The sequence below is a fragment of the Anomaloglossus baeobatrachus genome, chromosome 6 (genome assembly GCF_048569485.1).
Source record: "Anomaloglossus baeobatrachus isolate aAnoBae1 chromosome 6, aAnoBae1.hap1, whole genome shotgun sequence".
Classification (NCBI taxonomy): domain Eukaryota; kingdom Metazoa; phylum Chordata; class Amphibia; order Anura; family Aromobatidae; genus Anomaloglossus; species Anomaloglossus baeobatrachus.
The window spans coordinates 299787410-299799876 of record NC_134358.1 but is presented as its reverse complement, the minus strand read 5'-3'; the positions used below and the strand labels follow the sequence as shown (position 1 = coordinate 299799876).

General features: G+C 46.7%; 1 protein-coding gene across 1 annotated transcript in view; it reads right to left on the bottom strand.

Moving 5' to 3' along the window:
- Positions 1-5685: 5685 nt before the first annotated feature.
- The window catches only part of SLC39A6 (solute carrier family 39 member 6), a 62395-nt gene continuing 55613 nt past the window's right edge, over positions 5686-12467 (bottom strand). The window contains exon 9 of the mRNA XM_075314888.1: positions 5686-7693. Within this exon, the coding sequence (XP_075171003.1) occupies positions 7541-7693 (153 nt within the window). The 3' untranslated portion in view covers positions 5686-7540. The remainder of the gene's footprint in view (positions 7694-12467) is intronic.

Here is a 12467-nt window from a genome sequence, read left to right as displayed (position 1 = left end):
TAACATACTGATAAATTCCATTTAAAAAGGGTCAATATAATACTCAGGATATTCTTTGTCAACAACACAGCAAGTGTCCCCCTTCTTGCCACACAATGTGCTCACTACATAGCAAAAATGCCCACCTTTGTGCCCTTACAAAGTGATGCCTTCTTTGTGTACTTTTAAAAAGCAAAAATGGCCTCTGAGCTCCTTAAAGTGGTTGTCCACCTTTGTAGTAATTTTTTTTTTCTAACTTTCATGCATTCAAGTGTGGCTAAAAATCCCTTTTGCAATTGGGTTTCATTAGAATATGTTGCACTATGTAATTTCTAGAGTAGCATTTCATCTTCCCCAGGATGCCGATACATGCAAAATCTATAGCAGAGGCCAAGAAATGCCTGCTCTTTCCTTTCTTCTCAGATGGAGGAGCACCATGGCTGAGGCCTTTTCTGACCCGAGGAGTCAGAAAGTATAAAGTAGCACACCACCAGAGAATTTGCAGTAAATTTTTGCCCTCTGGTTCAGACAACACTATTTTTGGCCCAGCTGATTGGTGAGTATTGCTGAAGCAGGGGGCAACATTTACCAAATTATTTTCATGGCAGTTTACTCATGCCTGACCAGTGCTAAAACCCCGATCTTTGCTTTAAAATACACAGATTAATCATTTTTACATATCTACGGATCTCAGAATTAATAGCCAGTGTTAAATAGTCCTTAAAGGATTCAATTAGTGAGTCTCCATCCGCACAATACAACAGAGAAAAATGCCGCACCTGGGCTCGAACACTGCAGAGGAGACTGTCCTACACCAGGTACAGAAGGAATAATGAATGTCTCCCATTTAATATTTCATTGATATGATACTTGGTGGTTTGCATACAGCAGCATTTGTCTGCGCCTGATATACTAACCAAAAAGAAACAGCTTCAGTATGCATCATGTTCCATAAATCATTAGATATACATTATACACCTACAAATAGCGTGTAAAGATATTTGATCAAATTCATTTCTATTTGCATATCATGTAATATATGATATATTATAATCACGGACCAGCTGCAGATCTAACCTGAACTAGACCTGATGTATGCCTATGAGGCCATAATGCGGGGGTCAGGAAACTCGGACAGTCCATGAAGCCCACGGAAGAGCACAAGGGGCAGAACCAGCTGGAAATCGGGTAGAAGAAACTCACTATATGCAAATAGTTGCACGCTGCCCAATAATGTTGCTGTTCTGTGCCTCCAATTCTCATGGCTCTGTAGTAGGGTCCTCTATGGCATTGGCAGGGTGCCCATTTCCAGATAGTGTGTCCTGGACTATTTTCCAGTTCCCTTCAGCCCCTAAAGCACACTGCCTATCAGTATAGTGCAGCAAGAACACTGAGTTGTTCATGAGGGGGGGGGGGGGATGTGATTCCTGGCTAAGGCTAATTTCACACATCCGGATTTTCGCCGGTTTGCCGGATTCGACGGACTCCAGTACAGTGTGATACAGTACAATGGCAGAGCGGCAACTTCCGGGTCACATGCTCCGGTCACATGACAGCATATGACCGGAGCTTGTCACGCTGCCATTGTACTGTATACACTGTACTGGAGTGTGCCGAATCCGGCGAAAATACGTAATTACTTACCGGTAATGTGTTTTTTTCCGAACCCATGACGGCACCACGAGAGGATCCGCCCATCCAGGACAGGAAACCTTCAGGTTAAAAAGGGGCGGTCCTCTCGCCGCTTCAGTTTGATTACAGAGCATGAGAGGACCTCCGAAAAAAAAACAGGTTAGTAGAAGTCCACCACCAGAAAAAATTGTGGAAGATGGAAGAAAGGAAGGTGAACCAACCAACAATCCCCAGTGCAGGGTGGGAATATAAGGGTGCCGTCATGGGTTCGGAAAAAACACATTACCGGTAAGTAATTACGTATTTTTCCCTCACCCTATGACGGCACCACAAGAGAATTACAGTGAAAGAAAAATTAGGGAGGGACCACAGCCTGTAGAACACGCCTCCCAAAAGGTGAGGTCGGAGAAGGAAAGATCCAACCTATAATGCTTATAAAAGGTCGAAGGTGAGGACCATGTGGCAGCTTTACAAATTTGAGCAATGGAAACATCCGCCCGTTCTGCCCAAGACGATGCTACAGCCCGCGTGGAATGTGCCTTCAGACTGAAGCCGCGAGAGGATCGCCCCTTTTTTAACCAGAAGGTTTCCTGTCCTAGATGGGCGGATCCTCTCGTGGTGCCGTCATAGGGTGAGGGAAAAAGCCGGATGTGTGAAACTAGCCTTAGGGTGCCACCGGGGGATCCAAGAGGCTCCACAGAGTCAGCCCGAGCCTACCCAGAGCTGGTCTGTAGATTTATAGTTACACTCACAGGAACAAATGTAAAAAGACCCCACAATTTGCTTCATGTTGAATTTTTTTTAATGATCTACAAATTCTTGCATTTTGTATGAAAAATAAAATAGAAAACTGCATGTTACACATAAAACATGCAACCATACATGACATACGCGAACTCGTACACTAATCAGCAGCAGCTAATGTAAACAATCAAAACTTGGTTAAGTGATGTCAAATCCGCTCAATTGTTAAGAGCAGGAAAACAAGCCAATGACACAATAAATACTTGTACATTATGTTGACTGCATTCAAGGATGACCTTATTGAAAGAACTGGGCTGAATTCACACTGTAGGGTTAGTCTGCTGGGTGAGCCAGGGAAAGATCCCTTTTACCTAATGGCAAAAAGAACGTGTCCTTCAAGCTTCCATGTGGCTGGCTTAGCAGCAGTCTATGGGTAACATGTGAACCTGTATGGCTATACAGCGGCATATATCAAGGGCATCCATTGTTCTGCCATATACCTCCTTAGTAAGCTTTAAGAAAAAAAAAAAGCCTTTGGGGGAGTTTCGTTTTTTCATCCAGAAATAGCACCATTTCTGCCCTGGGCTGTTAATGATTCAAAGGAACCATGCTGTACTACCCCTCCATGGACTGCAATTCAGACAAGGATGAATACATACAGGCAAAGAAGAGTTTGGTCAGCACAAGGAAGGATAGCTTGCAAGCTTCTTTACCGACAAACATTAAAATCCAAAAAGATCCAACCAGAACTGATGTCTGTACACAACTTTTGGTTTCTCAACACTGCACTGTGTCTGCAGTTAATTGGAATCCATCAACAGAATTTATTTTTTTTTGCTGATTCCAGCAATGTATAGTTTATTAGACTGCAAGTGTTTTTGTTTTTTTTAAATATAAAACTAACTTTTATCTGCTGCAGATCTGTGTACACTGTGCATAGGCAGAAAGCTGCCAATCAGTGGTGAGGGCAGAGTTACCGTATTTTACGGATTGTAAGATTTACTTTTTTTTCCCCCCGAAATTGGGGGTAGAATGAGGGTACGCCTTACAAACCAATATGGCTTGCCGGGTGACGGAGCGGAGTTATAGGAGGCAGGGTCACAGGACGGGCTCGGGGGGTGTTGCGGCGGGCGCCATTAATCTGTGGGTATGCAGGGGCCGCCATTGATCTGCCAGCGGACTGCGAGGAGGTCACTGCAGTGGAGCAACTCAGAAGGCTCAGAGGGCGGGGTGTTTTGGCGGTGCGTGAATTGAGCTGACAGCGGGCTCAATTGCATCGCCCACGGTTGACGCGATGGACTTCAAGAAAACAGCCGTGGATTTGGCAGATGCGCAGATTGACGCAATGGACTTCAAGGAAATCCTATCTGCGCACGTGCCACCTCCACAACCATTTTCTTAAAGTCCATCTCGTCAACTGCAGGCGATTCATCAGAGCCCACAGTCACATCAATGGCACTCGACGCTGAGACACCAGTCCTGTGACCCTCCCGAGTTGCTCCACTGCAGTGTCACCCCCGCAGCCCGCCGGCAGATCAATGGCGCCCGTCACCATTGCGACACCCCCGAGCCCTTAGTATCTCCGACCCTCCTGAGCCGCAACACCCCCTCCTCAGAGCCTGCAGCCCTGTCTCCTGTGACCTTCCTGAACGGCTCCACTATCGACGCTCCCCCCCGTTGAGCATTAGGATTATAAGACGGACCCTCAATTTAACATTAAAATTATTTTTTTCCTCTGAGTTTGGGGTGAGTCTTATAATCCGGTGTGCCTTATAAAACGAAAAATACAGTATACAGAACTAATGAATATGGAGAACTACATAACCGTTTTAAATCGGCAGAAGATGATCACTAGAGGAATAGTAAACCTGTTGCCAATTTAATCACAACTACACCAAGCAGCCCTGTAAGTGACACATCACTGGAATCCGGGTCTCTGTCTCTGCATTTTGCCGCTCTCAGATTAGATGACTAAAAACATGGCGACAGAAGAATGAGACCAAACTACAAAACCAGAAGCCGCCCATGGACAAGAGAGGCCCCGTTTCTGTGAAAAATCTTGACCATAACATGAAATATTCAGGAATGTTTACAACAAAAATGAATTTTACATCTATTTTGGCCTGAAAGTGATTTCATGCAACTACAAAAGATACTGAAAATACACACTCCTGTAACAAAGAGCACAGGACAGAGGAACAATGACATCCCCATTTTTCAATTATACATGACATTTTTGTAAATGTGAACTGCTGGTCCAGAAAAGTGCAAATGGTTAATGCCGTCAATAGTAACAGATACCAGGTGTCAAATAAAAGCCGAGATTTGTGCAGTAACCTTTCCCCCATCTTCCTCCATATCATACTCTGAAGGCCCAGGACAGAGATGTGGGCTGCTGTATGCGGACACTCGGGGGTTGGAACATTTTTATTTTTAGCTCTGCATAGTTTTGTTCGTCCATCAGTCCTGTGCTCTATAAGATGGTAACTCATGTCTAAACACTTCAGACTACATGGAATGTTATGGAAAAATTTAAAAAAAAAAATGCTTCCACCATCAGGAACGTGGACCCCAACGCTGTGACATACCTTAAAACAACCTTCCCTGTTCCAGCGACTGTTGTCCGCCGCTGCTATAGCCTTGTCCCATTGGCTATGTACATTACTGCTGTAGCCAATCACTGAGCTCAGTTGCTTGTGCCATCTACTACAACACAACCGCAGATGTTTGCGATTATCTGCCAAAGTGATACCACCAATGCAGCCAAGACACTGAGATCGAAGCACCGGTGGACAATCGGAGCTGGACGTAGGGAAGGAGAGTATCTACTTAGTCATTTTACAGCGTTTGGGTACCACTGTCCTGAAAAGTGGACAACCCCTTAAAGGCAACTAGTGGACTACATACCAAGAAAGATAGGGGAATTCTATACCACACCAAGAAAAATAAAAAAATATAATAAGGAATGTCAAATTATCACTTTCGTTTTTGTATTTTTCCATAAAAAATGTAATGTGTGAAATCATACATCCACATGTCATGGTCCGAGCACAAACCTTGATGCACAGACTGTCCAAGGGTCTCCTGACCATAATTTGACAGATTATATCTATGAGGTGGTCAAGTTCAGGTGTGGACTGTGTCCATGCTGGTCTGTGAACCCCAAGTCCATGCTCTGACCATGACACACGGATGTGCGAATACAGCATAACTAGATCACTTTGCCGTTTGGTGGCATCTATTAACCCATGGCCATTTGGCATCTGCATGGTTTCAGAAGGATATGCAATTTCAAAATATGATTCACTTTTGGGGACATTTTTTTCTTCCTTCTTCCTTCTTTTAAGAGTTAAACGCAAGTATTTGGGGCCAAAAATCAATTTTCTTATTGGGTCTTCAATAAAAACTTAGCACCATTTGGCTTTTCAGGCTGTTAGTTTCCCTGCACATTCAAACATTGCAACACAAAAGGTAAAAGGCAAGTTGTGGGGGGGAAAAGCCCTAAAAAGGTGGAGAGTCCCTTTAAATTCTCTCTAAAAAGGTTCCTTACTGCTTACCTCATACTTAATTCCTTTGGTTTGTCTTACAAACATCTGAAAACTACACTCTACAATATGTAAATGACAAGTCATAGCTGCAGAGTAACTAGCTGGCAATTGTGGTTGAGGAAAAAGAAAAACAGTAACAGTAACCACAATATTATAACGTAATGATGCATGTAATTCAGATTAGCCACATTATATATCCTGAAAAGACTGTTAGGAATCTGTCACCCCGTTTATACTTCCCAATCTGAGAGCAGCATGAAATAGGGGCCTAGACCCCAAATCCAGCAATGTATCACTGACTGGGCTTCTTGTGTTGTAATACAATCACTGATCTGCTGCAGCTCTGCTAGTCTTCTCAGTGACTAGTTCTGTCTAACCGAGCTCATAACATTGACAGTTTTCTGCACATCCTGTGTATAGGCAGAAAACTGCCAATCAGCACTGGGAAGCAGGGATAGCCAGAGATGATCAATATCGTAGATTACATAGCAGGAACTAGCATAGATGAAGCAGCTAAAACTGTGTTTTATCTAAACTGCCACAATAAGCTCACGGCTACACTGCATTCCCAAATCCGTGCCATAGTCTGTGATTCAGAAACTGGACCTAGGTCTTCTGACCCCAACTCAACAGCCTCATAGGCATATAAGAGGCTGTCCACGTCTGGTCAGGAGACCCGTGGCCAGTCAGTATACTGTTCCTGTGTCACAGTTGTGTGAATTCGGCTTTAGAATAAGGGTCTCTGTTCTTACTTTATGCTGCTCTTCCATTAAAACCTTAAAGGGGTAGTCCCATCTCAAAGATCCTATCCTAATATGTAGGATTATTATTATTAGCAAATGTGGTATAGTTCTCCTGAAAAGCTATCGTATGTGCAGGGCATTACAGTAGTTTAGGTATCCAAAGTTACAGCCGTGCATATAGGGACAGTTAGTTCCTAGTGGTCGTAACCATGGAAGCTACTGCAATGCCCTGCACATGAGGTAAGTGACCTGGCTTTTCAGAACTCTACTACATTTCTAATTGGAGGTATTTACTAATATTCTTATGCTTACACCTGCTTCATATTGGGATAGGATTTTGGAGATGGGAATACTCCTTTAATGACAGATTGACTCTAATAGCAACCATTAGGATATCCAATGGTTCAATGGTTATGTCCAAGCAGCAGACGTGTTCATGATATTTGGTGACAAAGAAAATTTGGAGGGGTGCACTATGCAGGACATTATGCAGACACAAGGAGGGTGGGGAGGGGTTTATAACCAGGTATATTTTTTCTATTTTATTTTTTGTTAACACCAAGTCCTGCAAGCTACAACATAACGTTATTTGGCTTCAACATCTGCCTTTTGAAAAGGAAACACAAAAAGAGCATTAACATCTATAAATAAGAGCTACCAGAGAAAACTTCTCACATACATTACAATAAGAAAAAGAAAGGTTTGGCACACGTGTCCCTTGTGGTAAGGCAGCTCCTTTCTGCACCATTGCTGACATCACTAAGTGCTGCTGTTTTTGTACAATTAGTATAAAATACACACGCTGGCTGCAGGAAAACAATAAGAAACATTAAATAAACTGAAATCCATAAGTTAGTCTACAGTATGAGGACAGATGACCTGGGTAACCTAATGTTATAGGTTCCCTACAAAGACATTTTTATGTTCAAGTAAAGAAATACCCAACATAATTAAGAATCCTAAAAGGATTCCTGCGTTCTGTAACAGAAAATACCCCCAGCGACTGCAGCCGTGATCACTTGCATCATTGTGCAACATCTCTGGTACCTAAAAAAGAAAAGGTGAAAAACAGCGTATCAGTATGTCTGTGCGGCAAGTGGAATAACAACTATTCTCTGTGCAGGTGGGCGGCACGGGATGACATGTATATGAGATAAAGAAGGGAATTTTGTTTACTTACCGTAAATTCCTTTTCTTCTAGCTCTAATTGGGAGACCCAGACAATTGGGTGTATAGCTACTGCCTCCGGAGGCCACACAAAGTATTACACTTAAAAGTGTAAGGCCCCTCCCCTTCTGCCTATACACCCCCCGTGGGATCACGGGCTCCTCAGTTTTAGTGCAAAAGCAAGAAGGAGGAAAGCCAATAAACTGGTTTAAAGCAAATTCAATCCGAAGGAATATCGGAGAACTGAAACCATTCAACATGAACAACATGTATATACAAAAAAACAGGGGCGGGTGCTGGGTCTCCCAATTAGAGCTAGAAGAAAAGGAATTTACGGTAAGTAAACAAAATTCCCTTCTTCTTTGTCGCTCTATTGGGAGACCCAGACAATTGGGATGTCCAAAAGCAATCCCTGGGTGGGTAAATAATACCTCGTAGTAGAGCCGTAAAACGGCCCCTTCCTACAAGTGGGCAACTGCCGCCTGAAGGACTCGTCTGCCTATGCTGGCATCCGCCGAAGCATAGGCATGCACCTGATAGTGTTTCGTGAAAGTGTGGAGGCTGGACCAGGTAGCCGCCTGACACACATGCTGAGCCGTAGCCTGGTGCCTCAAAGCCCAGGACGCACCCACAGCTCTGGTAGAATGGGCCTTCAGCCCTGAGGGAACCGTAAGCCCCGCAGAACGATAAGCTCGAGAATTGGTTCCTTGATCCACCGAGCCGGGCTTGATTTGGAAGCCTGCGACCCTTTACGCTGGCTAGCGACAAGGACAAGAATGCATCCGAGCGGCGCAGGGGCGCCGTACGATAGATGTAGAGTCTGAGTGTTCTCACCAGATCTAATAAAGTGCAAATCCTTTTCACATTGGTGAACTGGATGAGGACAAACAGAGGGTACGGGGATACCCTGATTGAGATGAAAGGGGGGAAACCACCTTAGAGATAAATTCCGGAACCGGACGCAGAACCCCTTGACCTGGTGAGACACCGGGAAGGGGGCCTTGCACGACAATGCTGCCCGGACAGACACTCTCCGAAGTGAAGTGACTGCCACAAGGAAAACCACTTTCTGCGAAAGGCGTGAGAGGGAAAAAACTCTCATAGGCTCGAATGGTGGTTTCTGAAGAACCATCAGCACTCTGTTCAAATCACAGGGTTCTAACAGTCGTTTGTAAGGAGGGACTAATCGGCAAACCCCCTGCAGGAACGTGCGTACCTGAGGAAGTGTTGCTAGGCGCTTCTGAGAAAATACAGAGAGCGCTGAGATTTGTCCCTTAAGGGAGCCGAGCGACAAACCTTTTTCCAAACCGGATTGCAGGAAAGAAAGAAAGTAGGCAAGGCAAATGGCCAGGGAGAAACTCCCTGAGCAGAGCACCAAGATAAGAATATCTTCCACGTTCTGTGGTAGATCTTGGCAGATGTGGGTTTTCTGGCCTGTCTCATAGTGGTAATGACCTCTTGAGATAACCCTGCAGATGCTAGGATCCAGGACTCAATGGCCACACCGTCAGGTTGAGGGCCGCAGAATTCAGATGGAAAAACGGCCCTTGAGACAGCAAGTCTGGTCGGTCTGGTAGAGCCCACGGTTGGCCTACCGCGAGATGCCACAGATCCGGGTACCACGACCTCGTTGGCCCGTCTGGAGCGACGAGGAAGGCGCGGCGGCAGTCGGACCTGATCTTGCGTAACACTCTGGGCAACAGTGCCAGCGGAGGAAACACATAAGGGAGTTGAAACTGCGACCAATCCTGAACTAAGGCGTCTGCCGCCAGAGCTCTGTGATCTTGAGATCGTGCCATGAATGTTGGGACCTTGTTGTTGTGCCGGGACGCCATTAGGTCGACGTCCGGCATCTCCCAGCGGCAACAGATCTCCTGAAACACGTCCGGGTGAAGAGACCATTCCCCTGCGTCCATGCCCTGGCGACTGAGAAAATCTGCTTCCCAGTTTTCTACGCCCGGGATGTGAACTGCGGATATGGTGGAAATTCGGAACTGCTTGCCTTCCAGCCACTGCTGGAAGGCTTGTAGGGCAAGATACACTGCCCTGATTTCCAGAACATTGATCTGAAGGGTGGACTCCTGCTGAGTCCACGTACCTTGAGCCCTGTGGTGGAGAAAAACTGCTCCCCACCCTGACAGACTCGCGTCCGTTGTGACCACCGCCCAGGATGGGGGTAGGAAAGGCTTTCCTTTTGACAATGAGATGGGAAGAAGCCACTACTGAAGAGAATCCTTGGCCGCCTGAGAAAGGGAGACGTTCCTGTGTAGGGACGTCGACTTCCCGTCCCATTGGCGGAGAATGTCCCATTGTAGTGGACGCAGATGAAACTGCGCGAAAGGGACTGCCTCCATTGCTGCTACCATCTTCCCTAGGAAGTGCATGAGGCGTCTCAAGGGGTGCGACTGGCCCTGAAGGAGAGATTGCACCCCTGTCTGTAGTGAACGCTGTTTGTTCAGCGGAAGCATCACTATCGCTGAGAGAGTATGAAACTCCATGCCAAGATATGTTAGCGATTGGGTCGGGGTCAGATTTGACTTTGAAAAGTTGATGATCCACCCGAAACTCTGGAGAGTCTCCAGTGCAACGTTCAGGCTGTGTTGGCATGCCTCTTGAGAGGGTGCCTTGACAAGTAGATCGTCCAAGTAAGGGATCACAGAGTGACCCTGAGAGTGCAGGACTGCTACTACTGCTGCCATGACCTTGGTGAAGACCTGTGGGGCTGTCGCCAGACCGAAAGGCAGGGCTACGAACTGAAGGTGTTCGTCTCCTATAACGAAGCGTAGAAAAACGCTGGTGCTCTGGAGCAATCGGCACGTGGAGATAAGCATCCATGATGTCTATTGATGCTAGGAAATCTCCTTGAGACATTGAGGCGATGACTGAGCGGAGGGATTCCATCCGGAACCGCCTGGTTTTCACATGCTTGTTGAGCAGTTTTAGGTCCAGAACAGGACGGAAAGACCCGTCCTTTTTTGGCACCACAACAAATTGGAGTAAAAACCGTGACCTTGCTCCTGAAGAGGAACAGGGATCACCACTCCTTCTGCCTTTAGAGAGCACCTGCCTGCAGAAGGGCACCGGCTCGGTCGGGAGGTGGAGAAGTTCTGAAGAATCGAGTCGGAGGACGAGAACTGAACTCTATCCTGTACCCGTGAGACAGAATGTCTCTCACCCAACGGTCTTTGACCTGTGGCAGCCAAATGTCGCCAAAGCGGGAGAGCCTGCCACCGACCGAGGATGCGGAGAGAGGAGGCCGAAAGTCATGAGGAAGCCGCCTTGGTAGCGGTTCCTCCGGCTGCCTTCTTTGGGCGTGACTGAGCCCGCCAAGAATCTGAGCTCCTCCGATCCTTTTGAGTCCTTTTGGACGAGGAGAATTGGGACCTGCCCGAGCCTCGAAAGGACCGAAACCTCAACTGTCCCCTCCTCTGTTGGGGTTTGTTAGGTTTGGGCTGGGGTAAGGAAGAATCCTTACCCTTGGACTGTTTAATGATTTCATCCAATCTCTCACCAAACAGTCTGTCACCAGAAAATGGCAAACTGGTTAAGCACTTATTTGGAGCAGAATCTGCCTTCCCTTCCCTTAACCACAAGGCTCTGCGTAAAACCACGGAGTTGGCGGACGCCACTGCCGTACGGCTCGTAGAGTCCAGGACAGCATTAATAGCGTAAGACGCAAATGCAGACATTTGAGAGGTTAAGGACGCTACTTGCGGAACAGATGTACGTGTGACAGTGTCAATCTGCGCAAGACCAGCTGAAATAGCTTGGAGTGCCCATACAGCTGCGAATGCTGGAGCAAACGACGCGCCGATAGCTTCATAGATGGATTTCAACCAGAGCGCCATCTGTCTGTCAGTGGCATCTTTAAGTGAAGCCCCATCGTCCACTGCAACTATGGATCTAGTCGCAAGCCTGGAGCTTGGAGGATCCACCTTTGGACACTGGGTCCAGCACTTGACCACGTCAGGGGGAAAGGGATAACGTGTATCCTTAAGACGTTTGGAGAAACGCTTATCTGGATAAGCGTGGTGTTTGTGAACTGCTTCTCTGAAGTCAGAGTGGTCCAGAAAAAGTACTCAATTTACGCTTGGGATACCTGAAATGGAATTTCTCCTGCTGTGAAGCTGACTCTTCCACTGGAGGAGCTGAGGGAGAAATATCCAACATTCCATTGATGGACGCTATAAGATCATTCACTATGGCGTCACCATCAGGGGTATCCAGATTGAGAGCGGTCTCAGGATCAGAATCCTGATCAGCTACCTCTGCCTCATCATACAGAGAGTCCTCCTGCTGGGACCCTGACCAGTGTGATGAAGTCGAGGGCCGCTCCCAGCGAGCTCGCTTAGGCTGTCTGGGACTGTCGTCCGTGTCAGAGCCTTCACCCTGGGATGCATGGGACCCCCCCGGAGCACGGATTTGTTCCAAATGAGGGGGGCCAGGGAGCATTGAATCAACAGTGCCCATGGTCTGAGTTACCGGTCTGGACTGCAAAGTCTCTAGGATTTTAGTCATAGTCAGAGACAATCTATCAGCAAAAACTGCAAACTCCGTCCCTGTCACCTGGACAGTGTTCACAGGTGGTTCTCCTTGGGCCACCTCTAGCAGAGACCCCGGCTGAGCAAGTGCTACAGGGGAGCATTGCACCCAA